General features: G+C 45.7%; 3 protein-coding genes across 9 annotated transcripts in view; 2 read left to right on the top strand and 1 right to left on the bottom strand.

Moving 5' to 3' along the window:
* Positions 1-1,689, top strand: part of TBC1D9B (TBC1 domain family member 9B) — a 39,300-nt gene extending 37,611 nt beyond the window's left edge. For 3 of the 4 annotated variants that reach the window (XM_044948510.2, XM_025293966.3, XM_044948509.2), the window contains one exon: positions 409-1,689. In XM_044948510.2, coding sequence (XP_044804445.2) covers positions 409-1,095 — 687 coding nt within the window. In that variant the 3' untranslated portion in view covers positions 1,096-1,689. The remainder of the gene's footprint in view (positions 1-408) is intronic. The other variant, XM_044948511.2, reaches the window with a different exon arrangement.
* A 3,588-nt stretch (positions 1,690-5,277) lies between these two features.
* MRNIP (MRN complex interacting protein) lies at positions 5,278-22,368 on the top strand. Of its 3 annotated transcripts, none has more exons than XM_025293959.3 (9): positions 5,278-5,428; positions 7,343-7,402; positions 13,483-13,571; positions 17,315-17,386; positions 17,511-17,586; positions 18,918-19,075; positions 20,126-20,213; positions 20,458-20,559; positions 21,664-22,368. In XM_025293959.3, exons 1-9 carry the CDS (start codon positions 5,363-5,365, stop codon positions 22,132-22,134), a joined length of 1,182 nt encoding a protein of 393 aa, XP_025149744.3. In that variant the 5' UTR covers positions 5,278-5,362; the 3' UTR covers positions 22,135-22,368. The 3 variants fall into 3 exon arrangements, with proteins under 3 accessions (XP_025149744.3, XP_006080825.4, XP_025149746.3); XM_006080763.4 differs by having other exon boundaries at positions 17,309-17,386; XM_025293961.3 differs by lacking the exon at positions 17,315-17,386.
* SQSTM1 (sequestosome 1) overlaps positions 22,321-23,439 on the bottom strand; it is a 68,132-nt gene continuing 67,013 nt past the window's right edge. For both annotated transcript variants that reach the window (XM_044948506.2, XM_006080764.4), the window contains exon 8: positions 22,321-23,190. In XM_044948506.2, the coding sequence (XP_044804441.2) occupies positions 23,033-23,190 (158 nt within the window). In that variant the 3' untranslated portion in view covers positions 22,321-23,032. The remainder of the gene's footprint in view (positions 23,191-23,439) is intronic.

Below are 23,439 nucleotides of genomic sequence, written 5' to 3'. Positions count from 1 at the left end.
TCATCACTCTCTAAAGAGCTTTGTTAAGGAGAGTTGAAGTGGCTTCTAATTAAAGATCTAAAACACTCAAACTGATTCTAAAACACAGTGAAGTCCTTGTAGTCACTGGGTTTGAAAAGTTATAATAGACATAGGTCTGTCTCTGCTAACAGAACAGGCATAGAGAGACTCCAAATGTCTCTATATGTGCTGAAAGAAAGACGGCTGGAAAAGAAAGCCTTTCCCTCTGCACCTCAGTGTCCTAATCTGTGAAATGGATATGACAAGGCACAGGTATATAAAGATAACTAACAAGACAACACCCTCACACCAGTCAGAATGGCCAGCATTGTGAGACTGACTGAGCGGAGGTAGCCTGGCCCATCTTTTATCATCTCCCTGTCCCTTTTCTGTTTCCCCCCTCAAAAGGAGCAATTCATTGAGCTGTGCAAGACACTTTACAACATGTTCAGTGAAGACCCCATGGAGCAGGACTTGTACCACGCTATTGCCACAGTGGCCAGCCTGTTACTTCGCATCGGGGAGGTGGGGAAGAGATTTTCTGCATGGCCAGGCAGAAAGTCCAGGGACAGTGCCCCCGATGAGGATGAGCCACCAGCCCCAGACCCCCCTCAAGATCCTGCCTGGGAACTTCAGCCACCAGCTGCAGGGGACCCCCAAGCCAAAGCAGGTGGAGACACCCACCTTGGGAAAACACCACAGGAGAGCCAGGTGGTGGGTGAAGGGGGCGGCGGTGAGGGGCGGGGCTCTCCCTCCCAGCCTCTGTCTGATGATGAAACCAAAGACGACATGTCCATATCCTCCTACTCCGTGGTCAGCGCTGGCTCCCTGCAGTGTGAAGACCTGGCTGACGACACAGTGCTGGTGGGCGGGGAGGCTCGCAGCCCTGTGGCCACCACCCACGGTGGGGGTACCGTTGACACAGACTGGTGCATCTCATTCGAGCAGATCCTGGCCTCCATCCTGACAGAGTCTGTGCTGGTGAACTTCTTTGAGAAGAGGGTAGACATTGGACTCAAGATCAAGGACCACAGGAAGGTAGAGAGACAGTTCAGCACCTCCAGTGACCATGAGCAGTCTGTGGTTTTGGGCTGAGGGCTCCAAGGCCTGCGGACTGGCCTCTCTTCCCTCCTTCCCTTTGTTTTCTCCCTAAGGACACATCCCTCCGGTTCTCCCCAGAATTGAGTTGTAAATAGAAAGAAAGCTGAACAGTCACAGTTGGGGCCAAGGCAGGGCGTGCCCAGCCCCTCATTCTGCCTTGGGCCTCCTGACCCCTGCAGTGTTGGGGGCTCTGTGATCTGCCCTTGCTCGCCCTGCACTGTGGCCAGGCCACACCCTGTCCTCCTCCTCCTCCCCTGCGTGCTCTGGGGGCTTTCCTGCCACTGGGCACCAGGTATGGAGGTGGTGTGCCTGTTGGGCACCAACGTGGTGAGAGCTTCGAGATGCCTTCCAGGAGCCCCGAGCCTGCTTCTGGTTGAGGACACGGGCAGAAAGCATCCACTGCATCAGGGTGGGTTACCTCCAGCACAGATGTTCCTCTCAATTCTCTTTCAGCTCGTCATCCTCACCATTAACCTTAAAAACATATCCCTCGGGTCCTGATATGTTTCCTTGTATTCATTTCAGTTGGCTAAAAAGAATCACACTATGCTCAATGCCTTAATAAATCCCTGAAAGAATGAAAAACCACACTGTGTATAGAGAATTAATGTGACCCTCCACCACTGCTTCAGCCTCCTGGCTTCTCCCCAGGCAAGTATGGGGCTGAGGCCATACTCCAGAAGTTCCCAACACTTAGTCTCTCACAGGAAGTGAGGTTTCAAGACCCCAGGCAGGACAGGGACACGGAAGCTGCTGACACAGACTGGGTAGGGCGTGTGCAGAGCTGCAGCCACAGAGAAAACCTGCTCTGCGGGGGTCAACAGCCAGGGTCTAGGGGTAGGAGCCATGTGCTCAGGCCTGGCTGCAGTAAGCCTTTGGGTTCAGGAAGCAGAATGTAGGGACATGTGCAACAGGCTGAGCCATGAAGACCCCCTAGCTTTGCAGCAGGAGCTGATTATCATGTCCAGCATTTGCCCCCAACACAGTCACCCCTCATTTTTACTAAAAGATAACATCTCTGTGGCTCTTGTTTGGTTTTTTAATTGAATAGCCTTATTGAGGCAAAACTTACATGCCATAAAATTCAGTTGTTTGAAGCTACAATTCAGTGATTGTTAGTAAACTGAGAGCTATGCAGCCATCGCCACAATTCAACTTTAGAATATTTCCATCACCCCAGAAAGACCCCTCCTGCCCATGTGCTGCCAATGCCTGTATCCCCCCCTCCCTCCGCAGCTCCAGGTACTAATCTATTTTATAGCTCTTTAGATTTTATCGATGTTTTTTAAAATAAAAGCCTCCATGATTTTACCTTGTGCACAAGTGCTGAGTCACTTTTCAATAAATACAGCAAAACAACATCAAGGAAACGTAACAACTTTTCTTTCTTAACAAGTCGGTAATGTAATTTTCTTTCTAGTGTTTACACAAGCTGACTACATGCTTTGTCATAAATTAATTTCAAAGGATTTACTGCCAGAAAGACTGTAATGAAATTATAGTTCTGGGCCATAAGGAAACTAAGGATATACATAAGAATTCCATGAAATTGGCAGTTTAAAATCAAATGGATTATAATCAATCAGAAAGATTTAAATAATTTGGAATGTAAATAAATGTTTTATATACCATGTAGAAGTATAAATCTGAGAGTATACCGAAGAAAGTAAAAAATATAAAAGAGGACATTAGCCTTTTTATGTGATAAGTGTATAAAAATACACAATATACTTTCATCTGTTAAATCATTTAACCTGGCATGATAGTCAAAATGTTTAATAACAAGAACATTTCCTGCATTAATGGTGGATTCTTTACCAACTGAGCTATTAGGGAGGCCCAATAACAAGAACAGTAACACTAAACAATATATGGATAATAAAGTTTTAAATATATTTGGATTCTGTAAGTAAACAGTGTATATTTTAAAACTCCTTACCAAGTGATCTGTTGGACCAAACTATTCATCGAGTCATTCTTATAATTTCCAAGAAAAAAATATGCATATGAATTTTAAAGGATTACATGTTTGTTGCAGAAAAAGGGAAAAATACAGAACAGTAGAAAAACAACTTTTCCTAGTATTTAAGACTACTATTCATTAGTCATTGTTTTGGTGTTTTTTCCCCTGTATTTATCTTTTTCAAAGTTGAACTCACATCATTTATGAAATTTTTATTCTGCCCTTTTCATTAACCACAAAACATTCTTTATAGCTGCCAGAAACTCTCATCCACAATGATGAGACTTGGAGATAAACAAAAACCACCCAAATGAGAACAGGAACCATTTATCAAGAGCTTGCTATAGAAGAGAAGTCAGCCACCATTACCTGTGTTTGGCAGAGACTAAAAGGTAGTCAGAAGAGTGGGAACGCCTTATGGTGAAAGCAAGGGAGGGCTTCAGGTATGCTCTGATCAGAGGCTGCTGGTGGGGAAGCAGGATGCCTTATGTGTTTGGTTTGGGGCGCATAATCGGCTTCCTCTTGATTGGTGGAGAAGTCTAAAAAGGTGGGCAACTGGTAGTCACTGACCAAGTCCTGACTGCTGTAGAAGTTGTGGTTTGGCTGGCGAGTGGAAGGGGGTCCGCTTGACGCACAGGTGGTCATAGGTGGCTCCGGTCACTGTATCAGATCAGATCAGATAAGTTGCTCAGTCGTGTCCGACTCTGTGACCCCATGAATTGCAGCACGCCCGGCCTCCCTGTCCATCACCAACTCCTGGAGTTCACCCAGACTCACGTCCAGCGAGTCAGTGATGCCATCCAGCCATCTCATCATCTGTCGTCCCCTTCTCCTCCTGCCCCCAATCCCTCCCAGCATCAGAGTCTTTTCCAATGAGTCAACGCTTCGCATGAGGTGGCCAAAGTACTGGAGTTTCAGCTTTAGCATCATTCCTTCCAAAGAAATCCCAGGGCTGATCTCCTTCAGAATGTACTTGTTGGATCACCTTGCAGTCCAAGGGACTCTCAAGAGTCTTCTCCAACACCACAGTTTAAAGGCATCAATTCTTCGGCTCTCAGCCTTCTTCACAGTCCAACTCTCACATCCATACATAGTCAGTCTCAAACATAATTTTTTAAGTTAACTGGCTTTTTCTAATATATGCTATTGTGCAAAATTTGGAAAATATTAAAAATTTTAAATCACTTATAAAAAGTCATTTATAACCCTTGCCCATGCACATTATATGTAAACAAATAATGTTTGGTTTTACCTAACTGCTATTGTGTATACTTGGTAACTTCCTTGCTTCCTAACAATACACATGTTAGCATTTTCACTTCAAACTCTGTAATGGACCTGCATGATGGTCCATTCTTCAGAATACTTATTTCCACTTTTTTCCTGTTATACTTTGGTTAACATTCGTGCATAAATAATACATTTGGGTGATTCAGATTATTCTTTGGATCGAGATAAACGCCAGATTGTTTTCCCCTTTTACCAGCATCCTATAAGAAAGGTTGCTCTCTAACCACAGCCTTGTCACGACTGGGCGTTTTAAATTTTAACAAGATGATTTATATTGTCAGGCACGTGGTAATGTCTTGGTGGGATGGCGTTAGGGTCCCGGTGAGGTTGGAACATGAGGGATGCAATCTTTCCCCTCTGCTCTAAACGGGACTTGGTCTTCATCTTTCAGAGCAGAGCTTTCCTGGGATTGCAGGAAGGACTGATTTCGTTTTCAACCAGCGGGCGTTTCAGTTTCCCTCTCGGAATAGCGTAGGGCTGGTGAACTGCCTATTTCCGCAGGATTCTCGGCGCTCCGGCTCAAACGTTAACTCACCACCTCTGATCAGAGGTCCTGCAAATTCCAACCGTGGGCCCAGGGAGTCGGCCGGAGCAGGGAGGAGACCTCCGGCTTGCTCTTCCCCTACCTGAAGAGGCAGAAGAAATGGGACCAGGAAAGACCAGACCCCAAGAGCCGGCTGGAGACCCCGCCCCACCAACTTGAACATTCCCAGGGAGTCCGGGCTCAGACAGAGAACCGGTGACCTGACTGACGAAAACCCCAAACAGTGCCCAACTCGCAGCACAGATATCCTACTCCTGAGGGCGCCCAGGATCCCAGCTGACCGCTGACAAACGCTGGACACCCCACCTGCCCAAGTGCGCAGGCGGGCCGGAGCGCCAGCGGCCGCAGCCCAAGGCGCACGCGCGTAGGAGGCGGGGCCGAGGCTGGAGCGCACAGAGCGCGTGAAGGGGCGGGGCCGCGGCGGACCCGGAAGCCGGCGAAAACGCAGGGGCGAGGGGGTCGCAATGGCACCTCCTCAGCAGGCGCGGGTCCTTCGTTGCTGCTGTTGCAGCCTTTTCCAGGCTCACCAGGTGGGGCCTCCCCTCCCCCGAGCGCGGGGATGGCGGGCGAGACGAGGTGGAGCCTTGAGAGGCTAGACCTCTTCCTCACGCCCTGCTCGCAGACATGGGCTCAGTCTCGTGGGGTTGCGGAGTGTGCTTGAGGCCTGGACAAGTGATGGTATCAGTTGTGAGAATTAGGTTTTATTGATGTCACTTCTCCATACCCGCTGTTGTGGCCTTTGGGGAGCATTTTGCTCTTTGGATGTAAGATTTGTAGAAACCAGGACTTCCCTGGTGGTACAGTGGGTCAGAATCCGCCTGCCAATGCAGGGTACGGGGGTTTGATTCCTGGTTGGGGAAGATTCCACATGCCTCCAAGCGCTTAAGCCCATGTGCCAAAACTTCTGGGCCCCGTGAGCTACAGCTGTGAGTCCAGGAGCCCTAGAGCCAATGCTCTGCAACAGAGAAGCTACCACCGTGAAAAACCCTGGCGCTACAACTAGACTAGCTCCCGCTAGCTGGCACTACTAGGAAGACCCAGAACAGGCGTGCTCAGTCGCTTCCGACTGTTTGCGACCCCGAGGACTGTAGCCGGCCAAGCGCCTCTGCTAGGCCTGTCCAATTGCATAGATCCTTTTATACCGTATTCTCTCTCTCACTCGCTCTTTCTAGCCCCTCAGAGCTAGTCAGTTACTGCTTGTCCTTCCAGAGTTTTATTATTTTTTATTGCATGTCTTACTTGCATATGTAGCTATAGAAAGTACACAATAGTTTTATGGTGTTTGAAAGTAGATGCTGAAAAGTAGAATCTTAGGATTATACCCACTTAAATTTGTAATTGATGTTGTTTGTCCTCTCTAGAATCCTTTTAGGTACTTCTCCAAAAGACCTGATGATTTTTGTTTCAATTGTATTTATTTTTATGAATCAACCTAGACATCCTCATGATGTTACGCATGCTATCTCTTTTCTAAAGAGTTTTTATTGTTAGTATTAATTTGCTTTTGGCTGCGCTGGGTCTTCATTGCCTTGGCTTCTCTTGTTGCAGAGTGCGGGCTGTAGCGGGGCAGGCTTCAGTAGTGGCAGAGCACAGGTCTAGTTGTGCAGAGGCCTCGTTGCTCTGAGGCTTGTGCAGTCGTCCCAGACCAGGGGTCAAATCCGTCTCCCCTGCGTTGGCAGGCGGATTCTTAACTGCTGGACCACCAGGGAAGTCCTCATTCCACCTGTTAAAGCACCTTGGGTGCCTCTTGGTAACATTTTCTTTGTTGCCATTATAAATGGACTTTTCTTGCATTATCTCTTCTAACTATATGTTTGCTTATAAGCAATATTAATTTTTGAAGATACATTCATTTTCTACCTAGCGCCTATGTTAATATATTGTCTTACTGGTTTTAGTAGTTTTTCATTTTATTATCTTCAGTTTTAAAGAAATAAATCATAATATTCATAAATAAGGTTAGTTTTTTTCCCTCCATTTTCATACCTCCTAATTACTTTCTCTTTTTCAATTCTATTGGTTAGCACATCCGAAAAGACAGTAAACAATAGTGCAAATCTTTGACTTGTTCTTGACTTTCATGGGACTGCTCATGGTGATTTTCCAGCTTTAGAGCTGGAAGTAAGCCATTTTATTATGTTGAGAGACACCCCATCTAGTCAGATTTATCAAGACTTGAAATGTTATGGAATTTTCTGAGAATGACAGATAGTAGAGATCTAATTTGATTTTGTTTATTAATATATGGATACCCAGTTTCCCAGAACCACTTATTAAATAGGCTCTTCTTTCTTCACCTTTATAATATACTAAATTTTCATACATGTGTTGGTTTGTTTCTAGACTCTATTCTTTTCCACTGATCTCTTTAAATTACTATTTCTGATCCAGTTCCAACTGTTTCAAATAATTATTGTAGCTCTATTTCTGAAATTTCATTATAGGTGAAAAAGAGTCTCAAGTGGACATGCAAGGCTTGTGGAAAGAAGCAATCATTTTTGCAGGTGAGTCCCAAGAAGCAGGGTGTCTAATACCCGTACCAGAAAGCAGGTAGGACCCAGCCATGCAGAAGTGTGTTTCTCATGGAACCCCGTGTTCCATTATTGACTCAGGTTCATTAGATACAGAGCTCCTGCTCCCTAAGATCATCTTCCTTCAGGAAGTGAAGTGGATGGAGTGGTGCCTGGAAAGTGACCTTCCTTTGTTTATTCAGTCAGTCAGTATTTACTGAGTACCATCTACGTGTAGGCATCGGAAACAGTGAAAGGTAAGAAGGTGTCCTTATTGCCTGTACAGATCTGCCCTTGTGAAAGGGGAAGAGAAACTAAAACCACACATGTAATTTAAAATTTAACTGAGCACAGTGAGAGGAGAGTGCAGAGTCTGTAAGAGTAATCAGACCTAACTGGGGCTGGACAGACAGCTGTTCGAGATCCAGGGGTGTGAGAAGGGGCGGGCAGGGTGTGAAGGTAGTCAGGAGGTGAAAGAGCACATGGACAGAAGGGAGCATGTTGTAAGTGCTCTTATTAGCCCAATTTTTCTCCCAGATTACAGTTTTTTTCCAAGTCCGTACTTACTGACCCACCTGATTTCTAATACCTCAGTCTCCTCACTGAGCCCTTTGTTCACCTGGTCCAACCCTTGATTCTACCTCTGCAGCCTCGTTGCATCATTCTCGTCCTTCAGCTGCAGGGGCTTTTCTCTCTGACCTTGAAACAATCCAGACCTGCTTCCTTCTGTGTGCTTGTTGTTGAGGTATCCCCTAGTTAATCTCACTTCCCCATCAGAAATACATTCAAGGGTGTTTATGTGAGTATTGTCCATCTCAGACTGTAAGTCCTTGAGAGTAAACGCTTTGCCTCTTTTATTTATATACACTTTTAAAAAAATTGAGGTATAGTTGATTTGCAATATTATGTTAGTTTCAGGTATATAACAAAGTGATTTACTTATACATATTTTTTTCCTATTCTTTTCCATTACAAATTATTACAAGAAATTGAATGTAGTTTCCTATGCTATATAATAAATCCTTGTTTATATGTAGTGGTGTATATCTGTTAATCCCATATTCCTAATTTATTCCTCTCCCCCTGTTTCCCTTTTGGTATCCATAAGTTTGTTTTCTATGTCTGTGAGTCTGTTTGTGTTTTGTAAATAATTTCATTTGTATTATTTTTAGATTCCACATACAAGTCATATCATATAATATTTGTCTTTGACTTGCTTCACTCAGTATGATACATTCTGGGTCTACCCATGTTGTTGCAAATGGCAATATTTCATTCTTTTTTATGACAGTAATATTCCATTAGATTTATATATGCAGACATACACACACACTTCACATCTTCTGTATCCGTTCATCTGTTGATGGACACACATATACCCTTTTTTTTGACATTGTACTGTATACTTTTGGTACCTAGCACAGTGCCTGTGAGATAGTGCTCGCTCGAGGAATGTCTGTTGAATGAATAAATGACCAGCCCCACATTGATGGGCACTTAGGTTGATTTTAGTTTTCATTATTATGAACAACTCTGTAGTAAAAGAAAGAAAGTGTAGTCGTTCAATCATGTCCGACTCTTTGTGACCCCATGGACTGTAGCCCACCACGCTCCTCTGTCCATGGAATTCTCCAGGCAAGAATACTGGAGTGGATTGCCATTCCCTTCTTCAGGGGATCTTCCCGATCCAGGGAGTGAACCCAGGTCTCCTGCATTGCACGCAGATTTTTTACTGTCTAATCCACCAGGGAACTCTGTAATGAAGCTTCTTACAAATACCTCTTTCTTTACTGGACCAATTATTTCCTTAGGACAAATTCCTACAAGTTAAATCAGAGGAATTCTTTCAACCAAGGTTCTCTTAGTTGCAGATTATAGGAAAAAACACTTCAGCAAAATTTAAAATGCACTGGCAAGGTACTGGGATATCTTGTGGGGATCCAGGGGAAGAACAGCCCTTCACCCTTTGAAGAACCAACCCCAAGACCTGAAAAGCTGCCAGCCACACAGGCATCTTTTCCCTCCCTCCTCCTCCCTTCACCGATTTTCTCACTGTACCTCCCTCCTCCTCTCCCTTTCCAGCTTTCCTTTCCTTTCTGTCTCTTTCCAGCTCACAGTAACATACTCCACTCAAAGACCACAGAATCTCATTTCAAACCAACTGAAAGAGCCGAGTCCCAGTTATAAAGTCCTGGGAGAAATAATCTGATGTGGTTGACTCAGATGTCCACCTCTGGTCCTGTCAGTTGGGATGGGTAGGAGTGGGGACAGTTAGGTCATCTGTCAGTAAGTAGGGCAGCTGAGGCCTACCTTGAGATGGGGTCTCAGAAGTCAGGAGGCTGGCTGATGACTGTACATGTTTTAGATATCAGCCTGTATTTCTGAATTCTTGAGGAAGGTTTGCCTTCCTCTCAGCGCCTCCCATGCTTATGCAGTGGCATATGGCTTAGGACTGACTAGGCCACATTAACAAACAGGCACCACGATTGTGGCTTAACACAATAGAAGTTGTTTCTCTTGCTATTTTGAACAGTCCTGGGAGAGTTTGAGATCAGCAGGGCAGCTGTACTTGGTGTGATCATTCGGGGACCCTGGCACCTGTCATCTTGAGGTTCTGCTATTCCCTGAGGCTTGTCTCCTGCTGCCGCAAGCCCCTGAAGGTGCAAGATCAGGAAGACGCTACCCAGGAAGAATCTGGAAGTGGTTCACACTCCAGTGGGAGGAACCTAGTCTCATGGCCACACCTGACTGCCAGAAAGACTGGAAAGTGTAGTCTGGTCTGCTCTCAGATGAGGAGAGAATGCATTTTACTGTTCAGAGAGCAGTTTCTGCCATGCAAGAGAGCCCGCACCCTCCCAGTTACGCCATACATGAGTTGTCTTTTGGGAATTTATTTAATTTTTTATTGTATTTCACTAAAGTATAGTTGAATTACAATATTGGGTTCATTTCTGCTGTACAGCAAAGTGATGCAGTTATTTGCAGAAACTGTATGTGTGCCTCACACACACACACATCCTTTTTCATATTTTCCATTATGGTTTATCACAGGATATTGAATACACTTCCTGTGCCGTACAGTAGAGCACTATTGTTGATCCATTCCGTATGTAATAGTTTACACCACTAACCCTGAACTCCCGGTCCATCCCTTCCCCACCCTGCTCCCTCTTGGCAGTCATAAATCAGTTATCAGTCTTTTTAAATTTTGCCTTTACTCTCTCCAGTTCATCTCCTCCCGTTCTCACTTGAACTTGCCCAAAATGGGATTTCACTCCCCACCAGTCTACTAAAATTGTTCATGTCCAAGTCATCAGGGCTTGGTTCTCAGTCCTCAGGTGACGTGGCTTATTGGTGGCATTGTCAGAGTTTGTCACCTCGTCCTCCTCCTTGGAGTCTTCACCTGGATTCCAGTCGCCCTGCCCCTGGTTTTCCTCCTGTCTTCCCAGCTTGTGTTTCAGTCCTCTTTGCCAATTTCTCCCATCTCCTCGTCTTCTAGACTTTGGAGTGCTCTGGGACTCAGATTTTTGCTTTGTTTTTCACCTCTTCTCTAGCTACAGTCATTCCCTTAGTGGTCTGAGATAAGACAGTCTGACAGTTCTCAAGTGTCTGTGTCAGACCCAAGGCCTGCCAGTGAACTTGTATATGCTTCCAGCCACTTACCTCTCTGCTGGATATCTAACAAGCACCCCAAACCTATATTCCCAAATGAGCCCTCCCCTCCCTTTCACCTACCTGCTTTTCCCACAGTCATCCCCATCTCTTAACTGCCCAGTCTCTCTTTCTGGTTGTTCGGGCTACAAACCTTGACCTCATCCCTGAGTCTTCTTTTTCTTTTATACGCTTCATGTGATCCCTCAGCAAATGCAGTCACAACGTACCCACGTTGTGCCCGCTTGTTATCACAGTGGGCTGAGTTGCCGCAGTATTTGCAGCCCCCTCCTGACTGGTCACCTGTTCCAGCCATACAGTCTCAGCACCACGGCCAAAGGGTCCTACGTGCGCAGGATCATGTCAGACCTTCCAGGTTGGAGTAACATATATGTGCCTTCAGACGGGGCCTGGACGGGGCAGGAGACAATGTAAAATGGAAATGTGGGGCCCCTTTACAAAAGCAGAAAAAAACTGCTATTAAAGGTTCCAAATATTAAGCTCTCCTTCATGATCTCCTGACTTTTCCTAATGTTTTTTATTTACTAATGGTTTAAATATTTATTTCTATTTATTAATTTATTTGACTGCTCCAGGTCTTAGTTGCAGCGTGCAGGGTGTTTCAGTTGAAGCGTGTGGGATCCAGTTCCCCCACAGGGATAGAACTCAGGCCTTAGCCACTGGACCACTAGGAAAGTCCCTATTTACTATTTTTTTTATTTACTATATGATTTGTTCCTGTGTAAAGAAAAACTAACTAAATGCTAGTGTTAACCAACATTTTAACATGTTAAAAGCTAACATTTAAATAGTGCAATACCATTTAGACTGTGCAACACTGGTTTTAAATGCTAAGAACATTTAGTATGTATGTGGAACATATACAGAATAATATAAGAGCATTTAGTACACATGTAGAATGATCAAAATTGCACCGTTTTTCTTTTGTAGCTCATATATGCCTACATATTTTATTCTTAAGAGTGGAGATGTTGCACAAAATTAACTCTACTATTTTTACCTCGCTGCTTGACACACACACATTCTACCTACACTCTCAACCTTCCACTCACTGATTAGTCAGGAAGTACCGAGAAGAAGAGGAACTGTGAATTGTGCTTCTCTCCCTTTTTCTGTGGTGTTTTCAGCACAGGCTATTCCAGGAGGTAATAGGGGTAAGAAGAGATATGATAGGTTTACTTGGTTGTTGATGCTTTTGGTGGAATACCCTTGCCTTCTTTCTGCAGCTGAAGCAGGTTCTGGTCCCCCTGGGAGCCCTGGCCCCTCAGGCACAGGCAGCTCATGCCGCCCATGCCTGGAGCCTCACTGGGCTCTCATGCCCTGCGGGCTCACCGGGACTCTGTGCCGCTGGGGCATCAGGCATGCCCTGTGCAAACAGAGTGGCAAGGAACAGTGGGCACATTTGCTGTCCACGACTTAGAAGCATGTTTCATCATCTCATCAGACTTCACTTACACAACACACGTTCAAAGATGAGATTATTAAGAATTTCAAGAAAGAGAGCAGAGCAGATCTCACACCCATAAGGCTGACTTTTCCTGTAACAGGGCCTGCACTCTCAAACCTCATCTCCTACCCTCTTTGCCCTAAACCATTCAGCTCCAGCCACTTGGCCTCTTCGCTGTTTCTCCAAAATGCCAGGCTCAAGGTGTTTGCACTCCTTTCTGTTTCATTGCTTCTGCTATCTACATGATTTGTTCCCGCTTATCTTCCTGTTTCGTGCTCAGATGTTACCCTCTCAGTGATCTACTCGTGGACCTCTTGAACACCTCATATAAAATTACCTTCTGTGTCTCCACTCTGCCCACGCCCACTGCATTGCCTTGCTTTCCTGTGTAGCACTTCTCACCATCTGCTGGCCGTGTAGGTGTCTTATGTGCTTATTATCTGTCTCTTACACAGCAGAGCTCCGTGATGACAGGGATGTTTATACACTCTTGTATTGTCCTTACCTAGTTCAGGTCCTGGCACATAATAGGTACTTAATAAATATATATTGAACAAATGAGTGACTACTAAGTGAAAAATAAGTATCTCATCTGTTTTATATTGTTTTGATTGTGAGTGAGGGTTAAGTATCATTTCATGTTTATTGGCGATTTGCATTACTTCTCTTCTGAATTCCTTATGTTTATTAACCAATTTGTGTGGGGTTTGGATTGAGTTTGGATTTGACATGTAAAATTCAGGGTAATGGTAGGCAGCCAGATTGACTGAAATTAGTCCCTGAGACTGTTAGTTTGTAAATCCCTGCAGAAGGGGCAGTCATTGTTTGAGTTCCTGCATGGTGCTTCAGGCCTTGCACAGTACATTTTTACCCTCCCTGAGTTGTGTCTCGAATGGGTCTGTTTCTCAGCATTCTGTCAATACTTTTTAAACTCATATCTGTGTTTGTTTCTCAGGCTTACGGTGAGGGCTCTGGTGCTGACTGTAGACGCCATGTCCAAAAATTAAACCTGCTGCAGGGACAGATTTCGGACATGTCACTCAGGTATGATAGTTTGAGGGAGGCCTGGTTATCTGGCCCTGTTTTCATCTCGAGTGGATGGTGGGAGTATATGATGGAGAAATCCCTTAGATTTCCATGTCTAACAACATGGCAATTAGATACTGAACGGTACTGAACAATCTTCCCACTGAAGTTAATTTTAAAATGCCAGCCATGATATTTTAAAGGCACTGACGAGATGACAAAAAGGTAAGTAGTCATCAGAGATCAAAAATGAAGCAAAAGCCAAAATCCAGAGAGTAAGCTGGGCTACTGGGGCGTTTGAAACCTGTTGCCCTGCAGCTTCCATGTAGCTGGGAGGGAGGCAGGAGACAGAGACAAAGTCTGTTCAGTGTGGGAAGGTCAGTCGGAGACCACCACATAGAGCTGAGTGCCCAGAGGACTACACCCTTGGTGTACAAATGACCTAGAAATGCACCCCTCCGAGGTAGGTTGACCCAGCCTGTCCTGCCCTCGGCACTTGCTAAAGAGGAGAAACACTGCTCCAGGATTTTGTAAGCACAAAGATGCTGTCACGTGACCTTTCACCCTTTTACACATGCTGGGTGAAAAGTCTCAAACTGAGGACTTAGTTTATTTTATTGACTGTGCTGGGTCTCCATTGCTGCACAGGCTTTTCTCTCGTCGCGGCGAGCCAGGGCTGCTCTCTATAGTGGCAGTGTGTGGGCTTCTTGTCGCGGCCAATTCTCCTGTTGCAGAGCGTGGAATCTAGGGTGCGTGGGCTTTAGTAGTTCCCGAGTTCCAGAACACAGACTCAATAGTTGTGGCACACAGGCTTAGTTGCTCCATGACACGGGGGATCTTCCCAGACCAGGGATCAAACCCATGTCTTCTGCATTGGCGGGCAGATTCTTTACCACTGAGCCACCAGGGAAGCCCTTCAAACTTATTTTTAAAGTGTCCCAGGAAGCAGAGATAAATGTAGCTCCCTTTTGGAGCAATACATCTTCAACCCAGGCATCAAAGGATATATAAAATTCCAAGTGGCATATACCCAAAGTTAAAGATCATTTAACTTACTTAAGGAAGCATGTCACCATGAGCAAAGACAGCAGAAATGACAGAGAAGTCAGATCCAAAAAGAGTTCAGAATACATAATATTGTATGTTTAATATATTTAATGAAATTAAATGAGGATGGTTGATATAGGAAGAGCAAGAGACTTTAAAAAATAACCACTTTTTTAAAGAACAGCCAAAAACTTTGTAGAAATGAAAAGTTTGGTCACTGAAATTAAAAGTTCAGTGGCTTCCCTGTTGGTCCAGTGGTTAAGACTTCGCCTTGCAATGCAGGAGACACTAGTTCAGCCCCTGGTACCGGGAGATCCCACGTGTCGTGGGGCACTCAGGCCCTGCACCACAGCTACTGAGCCTGTGCTCTGGAGCCCACAGGTGGCAGCACAGGAAGCCTGCATGCCCAGAGCCCGTGCTCTGCAACGGGAGAAGCCACCGCGGTGAGCGGCCCACACCCCGCAGTGAGGGAGCCCCGCTCACCACAAGCAGAGAAAGCCCAAGCACAGCAACAGAGACCCAGCACAGCCAAAGTATAAGTACATAAGTACGTCTTTTTAAAAACAGTTTAGTGGACTGGTAAACAGATTAAGTGCAACTAAAGAGAGAATTGGTGAAATGGAAGATAAATCTGAAGAAATGATTCACATTGTCAATATGAATAAGACAGAAAGGTAGAAAATATGAAAGTTCAGAGACATGAAAGATACAGAGACGAGTTCCAGCAGGAGATAATAAAAAGAATGGGAAAAGGCAATGTTTGCAGAAATGAACAGAACTTTTTCTACAATCAAAGGGCTCACATTCTTAGATTCAGGAAGTGCATCTAATCCCAAACTGGATAAAAACATTGTGTCTGTAGCGGATCCTAATGAACCTATCCAAAAGCTACTAGAACTAATAATTTAGCAAAATCACAAGGATACATGGTCAACATACAAAACTGAATTTTATTTTTATGTAACTGCAGTGAATAGTTGGAAAACGACTTTAAAAATCAAATACCGTTTATGATACCATCAAAAAATAGGATACTTAGGGATAAATATAACCCAAAAATGTGCAAGATATTTTCAGTAAAAATTACACAACTTTGCTGAGAGAAGTTTTAAAAAGATCTAAATGATGAAGTATGTTCATGGATTAGAACATTCAGTATTGTCATGATGTCATTTCATCCTAAATTGATCTATAGAGTCATCTCAATCCCAGTCAGAATTCCAGCAGTTGTGTTTTTTTTTCTGAAATTGACAAAGTGATCCTAAAATTTATATAGAAATGCAATTGCCAGATCGATTTTGATAACAAAACTGGAGGACTTCTACAGCCTGATTTCAAGATTTAGTGTAACACTACAGCAATCAAGACAGTGTGATTTTGCATATACATTTTGTGGTATTTTCATACAGTAGAATACTACTCAGCAACAAAAATGATATGGGCAAACCTCAGAAACGTTGCTAAGTGAAAGATGTCAGACACAAAAGACCAGATACTTGTAAGGATGAGTGGTTCTCACCTACAAGGGCAGATAAGGGAATTTTAGGGTGATGAAAATTTTCTAAATCTTGCTAATTATATATCAATAAACTTTCTATATCTTGATTGGAGTAATAGTTTCAAAAATATAACTTACCAAACTCATCTGATGTACCAACACTTAATTTGGTACATTTTAGGGTAGGTTAATTATAAATTCTACCTCAATAAGTTAATTTTAAAAGATAAAATCCACCCTTTGACACAACAACATAATGAAATTACAGAACATGGAAAACAAAGGGAAGAACTAAAATGTAGCTGGAGAAAAGAGAAATCACCTACTGAGAAATGGTAGACGCCCAGTTCTCAGGGAAACAATAGAAGCAGAAGACAGACCATACCTTCATATTGCAGAAAGAGGTTCTGTAGTTGATGGAGCTGAGTTCCCAGATCACAGTATGGTGGGCAGAGTTCTGGTGAGTAACAGACAGGACACTGCTCAGCTGGACACTGGGGTATCCAGTGTAGGCATTTGACATGCATGATCTCATTTCATCTTGCTCGTCACCCCATGAGGATCATTGGCTTTGGTTTACAAATGAAGAAACTGACATAGAGGTGCCCACATTTGGTGGACTTGGGTTTCCATTGTAGGTCAGTAGAGTTCCAGTGTGATCGTGTGAGGTAGCAGCCCTGTCGGACATGGGTGGTTGCGGCTTCGGTGCTAGCCTTCAGCTCTTGAACAACGCATGTTTTAATTGGCCATCCGGCTCCACTCGAGACTGCAGAGGCTCCGGCTCCTCACTGTGCTCTCTGTGTGATGAAAGACCCCTGCTATCCCTGGGAGGGTGGGTGAAGACACATCTGACTGAGGAAAAGGCCTTATCTCGTAGCAGTTGAGATACCACACAACTGTAAAGACACTTCTATGACCCTCTGCAGTGGGGACGTCGACGCTGCTGATGGGAGGGACTGTCAGAGTTCAGCTGAGTTAGTCTCTCTATTCAGGCCCTGAGCAGGGCAGGTGCACATGTGTTGTCTCATTTATCTTCACAGTCCCCTTGCATCATTATCCCCATTTGTAAATAAGGAAACTGGGGTACAGTTACGTACCCAGAGTCACACAGTCTATGACAGCCAGTCTTTGGCAAAGCCATGATGCCAGCTCTGGTCTCAGAGTGAAGAGCGCCCCTTCTGCCCTGTGTTACTTTTCCTGTTGCTCCAAGGAACAGATGGTCCCTCTGCCTTCTGAACTGCTGGAGGATGTCCAAGTCACATGGAAACAATAGAGATAAGTTCAATCAGTAAGTTCCCCTCAGCAGGCTTTGATAGCCATTGTTAAGTCTATGCATCCTACTGCTCCCGTCTTCACTGTCCTTCATCTTCCTGGTCGTTTTACAAAGAACAGTTGTACAATCTTTCCCTAAGGTCTCTGGGAGAATCCATACGTGCCAACGAGGAAGAAAACGTGGGTCCTTGGCAGGATGCCCCTGAAAGTCCACAGGTAAGCCAGCAGCACCACCTCAGCCCAGCTGCCTGAGCCGGCTCTGTCACCAAGAGGTTCCATTCATTCATTCATCGTTTGTTCTGTAAACAGATGTTGATGTCACTGACTGATGAAAACTTGGCTTAAAGCTGCAGGGGATACAAAAATGAATAAACCTTTCCCTTTTATAAGTGTGTAGACAGCCATGTAAACAAATATTTGCAATACTATGAAAAGGGCTTTTTCTTCTGGCTGCCTGGCTTTTCTTCTGAACCTAACTTGAACCTCACTTCCTTGTCCTCCCCTTGTCCGAAGCACCCTGGGCGGGGAAAGGATGCTGTTGTAGAGTGCCTGGGTTGCCGTGTCCGCTTTCTCTAGATGGTGGCTCACGTTCTGCCGTTCTGTCCTGAGGCCTCAGAGTAGGTGCTCGGTGTTGGGTGGGCAGTGTGTCAAAGCTCCAGGGACTGAGCAGACGACACCATTGGTACGTCCAGGATGCCATGGCTACAAGGTCACTGTCCTGCCAGGACAGGGGAAACAATTCTCTGACAGGCTCCCTGGAAGAGCGCCACCTTTGATCACAGAATCATGCTGGCAGCGTCTGCACTCCAGGTTCTCTTCGTATTTTTATTATAAATAGGGGAGATAGTCTTCAGCACACCACTTTCACACATCAGCTCTTGCATGCTTGAGTCTATCCTTTCAGTTTCTTTACTTACAGACCTAATCTTTCATCATCACTTCTGTAAGAAATACTTGTTTGCATCATCCTGGAATTTTCACTTGTATCTTCTATGTTGCTATATAGCTTTCAACTATTTTCATTTTTAAAAAGTATCTACAGAAGATAGTGGATTTGCCGATATTTATTCCCTTCTTGTAGAGAAGGAAATGGCAACCCACTCCAGTACTATGCCTGGAAAATCCCATGGACAGAGGAGCTTGGTAGGCTACAGTCCATGGGGTCGCAAAGAGTCAGACACGACTAAGCGACTTTACTTTTATTCCCTTCTTATTGGGCATTTACCAAACTTCTGCTATTATAAACATTTGCTGTTATTGGTAACACTTTAATGAGCATCTTCATGCCTTCATCTTCATTTGAAACCACTGGACCAGGGAGTGTGGACATTCGCAAAGGTCTTGGTAAGTTGTGTCTTGAAGCTTTCCCCAGGTGTGTGCCAGGGTGCTCTGTTCAGGACATCTCTCTCCCATGACCTGCCGGTCAAATTCCTTTCCTGATGGTGGTGTAGGCATGGGTCCTGAGGCCCTTGGGCCTCAGCGTTGCACTGGGGATTCTCAGTAAAGGTGCCTACTTTTGAAAATAAATTTACTTCCCAATTCTGTAGGAAAAACTCCAGCCCTCAAAGAACCGCTGGCTGAAGTATCTGGAAAGGGACTCCAAAGAACTGGGGCTGAAAGGAGGAGGAGTGTGTTTCAATGGTCAGCCTTCATCCGAGACAGAAAAGCCAGACCCTCCGTTCAGCACAGGCCTGCCTAGGAAAAGGTGCCAAGCCCGTCACCAATCTAGCCTCACCCACCCCCACCTAACTGCCCCGTGGTTTGGGGGCGGACGGGCAGCTTCCATGGTTGGCAGGGAGCCTGAGGGTTGTGAGCCAGGAGGCACCGTCAGCACAGGCCCCTGGCCAGGCCGGGCACCAGGCGCAGAGGTGGGAGCTGAGCAAGATGCCAGTGGAGGCGCCTCTTAGGAGTCTCACTTAATTCAGAACATCCAGACTGCGCTGACCTCAGGGAGAACTCAAGGGCAAGGCTGACAAAGTGAAGTGTGGCCAGAGAAGCCAATGGGCCTGGGAGATTTTAGCTGAGAGCAGGAAAGACCTGATTGTCACAGGTCTCCTCTCAGCTTAACCTGCATTTCAGTGAGTTTTCTGAGAGACCACCTCATCTAGGTTTAGGGTGGCTCTTCCAGAGCAGATGCTTTGGGGAGGTAGATTCCAGTTCAAAATAAGAACTTTCTAGCAACTGCAAGCTATAGAGCAGAGAAATGGACTGCCTTGGATGTCATTGGGCAACCTGTTGTTGGCAGTAGGGCAGAAGCTGAGCAGCCATCTGGGAAGCTATAAGGGATGGCAAGGTGCAGAGCAGGAGACCACCAGTCAGGATCAGACCACTGCTCAGCGGTAGGACTAGGTTGTATTTTTTTAATTTTACTGAAGTATAGATGATTTATAATGTTGCATTAGTTTCAGGTTTACAAAGTGATTTGGTTATATATATATAGTAGTAATAATACATATATGTGTGCATATATGTATTCTTTTTGAAATTCTTTTCCATTATAGATTATTACAGGGAGGACTGGATCTTTTTTTTTTACATTGTTAAGATTTTTTTTTATATGGACCATTTTAAAAATCTTTGTTGAATTTGTTACAGTATTGCTTCTGTTTTATGTTTTGGTTTTTTGGCCTGGAGGCATGTGTGATCTCCTTGACCAGGGATTGAAGCCTGCACCCCTTACATTGGAATGCAAAATCTTTACCACTGGACCAGGGTAGTCCCAGGACTAGATTCTTGACAGCATTTTCTCTGCCAGGAAATGGAACCAGAGCACAGTCCAGCCTCTATGTGGCCCTCATGTCCAGGACTCCAGAAACTGTGAGGTCACCTTGAAGTCCTTGAAGGTCAGTGTCCCAGTGGCCATGGAGCACATGCTGGATTTTTTTTATTGTTTTTTGGACTATTAAAAGACTTATACCCTCCCCCGTCCCCAAAGTCCAACTTCCCATGTGTCTTGTTATGTCTTAAGCCAACTCCTTTCTCTGGCCTGCCCTGTTTCCCTGCTGTTACTGATGTTAACTGGGTCAAAAGGGCAATTTGATGCCCTGGAGGCAAGCGAGGTTGACCAGTAGGACTTTTCTGCATCAGGCCCATTCTCTTCATTCTACATGGAGTGCCAGGTCTTCGCCAGACTGTTCAACTTGGGACCTGCCCTGCATTTCTGAGGAACTGCCACCTTCATTTACCCAGGTGGGTCTTGTGAATTTGGGGCACTCTATTCACCCAGGACCTGCTCTTGTTATTGATGCTTCACACCTAGCAGACCCCACCATACCTTCCAGGCCGCAGAACGAGGTTTTGCTTTATGCTGTTGTGGGAGCCACAGGCATCCAGACAGAGGAACTCTGCCAGGCATATGTCAGTGCTGCACCAACATAGGCCAGGGTTGACCTGACCAGCTTCAGACTGGAGTAGAGAGCGCCCATTCAAAGCCAAGAGGCAGAGATCAAACTTGGTGTTGCTACTAACTAGCTATGTGACCCCCAGCTAAGGGTATAGCGCTCCATCTCCAAATTATAGAATAATGAGTGTGACAGTTACCGATGTTCCAGTCCCTGGGCTAAACATTTTAACTGCATTGTCTAATGCTCACCACCAGCCTGTTTTGTTTTGAAGGTAAGGAATCAAGGCTGGCATAGGTCCAAAGAGGTCACAGCAAGTCAGCCCGAGAGCTGGCAGCCTCTGATCACTAACAGCTGCCCAGAGCCTCTTCCACGCTGCCTGGGGGAGGTGCTGGGGGCCCCTCCTGTCACTGCTTTCACACTCCTTTGTAGGCAGTGGCACTCATTTTGCAGTGAACCCTTGTTTCCTGAGGGAGAGGGAGAAGCCAGGCCCCAGCGGCAGTCACATCCCGTATCTGCAGCTTTAAAACCCTCGACACGGCTATAGAGAGCTTTCCCCTTGCCTGGCGATGAGCACATGGTGTCTCCAGACGGTTGTAGGGTCCTTCCTGCTAGCACCCCAGGCACTCCCTCATCTGATTCTAAGGTCCCATGGGATAGATCCACTGATCACATGGGACCATCTTGCTCTTTTGGAAAGCCTAGTCATGGAATTTGGAGTGAGAGGGAGGGCATTTATTTGCTGTGCTTTGCTTCATCTCAAAATCAAGGCATATCCCTGGCCTGCCAGCCTACAGGATAGTAGACAACACGGAGCAGCAATTGTCAGTGCCCAGAGGTACCATCCAAGACGAGCGCAGGCCCAGGACCCACGCCTCCCTGTCCCTTGAGTCTGCTGGGCACCTGTTCCTCTGAAGGGCAAACGTGCCATCACCTCGTGTCTCCCCTGCAGGATCATGCTGGCCTGGCAGGGAAGGGCAGAGAGAGCAGTCGTGAGGACCTGGACACCACGGAGCTTGTTCCCCGGGGGGAACCACCATGTCCTGCCCAGCAGGTCAGGACCATGTCTAAGTGGGAACAATGTCTTGGAAACAGCTTACATTTGGACACAGAGCCCCTCACCCCTCTGCAGAGAGGCCTCAAGCCAATCCAGGCAGCACAGGCTGAGCAGGGGGCCCCCAAGGCCCAGACTCCAAGGGAAGGAGGCCTCTGCAAGCTCCCTGGTGCACGCCAGTCTCCTCAGACCACACACACTCCCATGTCTGGGCCCAAGTGGCTCTGGGGGAGGATCCCTGAGCAGTCACAGGGCGCAGGCCCCTGGGCAGAGGGTGCGCCCTTGGTCAAAGGGATGCAGGCACGTTCTTCACTCATGCGTCTATGTGACCTTTTTAAAACTGGAGAGGACTTTGATGACGATCTGTGAGTTGAAACTAGTATGTTATTCACGTAGACATATTTGTCACATGAACCCTTCAATTTAGTGACCTCTGTGCCACTGGAAACAGGGTTCCCCAGGTTGCTTTCAAATAGTAGGACTAAGGATGACTTATGGGAACTACAAGAAGCGACGATAAATATGACCATCAAACAGATTACCTCTTGTACCATCTTTGATTAAAGTGCTTATACCTTTAATTAAAATTGTTTACAAATAGAATGGTTACAAAGCGATTTTCTTAACTTTAAAAGCAGCTGACACGTTTGGAAATGGTAACTACAGTGGTTATGAAATAGGCAGTACTCTGAACAACATCAGTTCCTCTGTCAGCCCTTCTGTCTTCTCAGATGTTAGCCACAGTCCTGAGCTGTAATTGCTATAGGACAGCCTCTTCCACCCCGGGTGAATGCTGGTGATCCTTTATCTAAATTCAGAGGATATCAAACTTCTAGCAGAAAATCAGTTACATATCAGTGTCCTATAGTCATTAAAAAAGAAAGAAAAAGCAGAAAGCCATTTGGCAAGATCTGTTCTGGACTGCTGGTGTAATCCTGCAGGGAGAGTACGGATAGGATGCAGTATGGTCTCCACGTCCTCCCCAGTGAGGCGTCTCTCACTCTGCCCTGGGGGGGGGGGTCCCCTGGCTGGAAGGAGCCAGACATCCATGGGAAGCTGATCAGTGTTTCTCAGAATCCGCACTCACACCCTTGGAACGCCCCCCCCGTGTCACTTGTTCTACTGCCCTAAATGGCTTTGTGCATCCCCACCCCCCAGATTCTGAAAGAATGACGAGAAATTGGGACTTAGAGGCACTGGGGTTCTACACTAACTCAACACGACTATGAGACAAGAAAGGGGACACAGAATGGGTGAGCAAACATCGTCACAAAGGTGGTGAGTGTTTTGAATACTGGATGGTGTCCAGGGCAGCCCCGATGTCGTAATTCTTGGTCTGCAGAAGCCTGGTGAGCCAGCCACCTTCATCAGAGAACCCCATGGATAGCATCTGGGAGAGGGACTCAATCAGCCGGGGGTCAGCTTCTGCCAGAAAGAGTAATGAGAGCTATGAGGAAGAGGCACTGCGCCCCAAATGTGACCTGTACCTGGCCCTTGTACAAGGTCTTAATCCTCACAGGGACCCTCCAAGGCAGGGACTGTCAAGCTTTTTCTGTAAAAAATCAAGAGTAAATATTTTAAGCTGCTTTGCAGGCTATTTGGTCTCTGTCACAAATATTCAACTCAGCTGTTGAAGTATAAAAGCAGCCACACAATATGTAAAAAATTAGCATG

The sequence above is a fragment of the Bubalus bubalis genome, chromosome 9, assembly GCF_019923935.1.
Source record: "Bubalus bubalis isolate 160015118507 breed Murrah chromosome 9, NDDB_SH_1, whole genome shotgun sequence".
Taxonomy (NCBI): Eukaryota; Metazoa; Chordata; class Mammalia; order Artiodactyla; family Bovidae; genus Bubalus; species Bubalus bubalis.
This window is presented reverse-complemented; position numbering and strand designations above follow the sequence as displayed.

Excerpts from the sequence above, each read along its gene's own strand:
- MRNIP (XM_006080763.4), top strand. The coding sequence starts at position 5,363 with ATGGCACCTCCTCAGCAGGCGCGGGTCCTTCGTTGCTGCTGTTGCAGC. Across the intron at positions 17,587-18,917 it reads ATGCCCCTGAAAGTCCACAG|GAAAAACTCCAGCCCTCAAA; the intron begins GTAAGCCAGCAG and ends CCAATTCTGTAG. Across the intron at positions 20,214-20,457 it reads TCACCTTGAAGTCCTTGAAG|GCCCATTCTCTTCATTCTAC; the intron begins GTCAGTGTCCCA and ends TTTCTGCATCAG.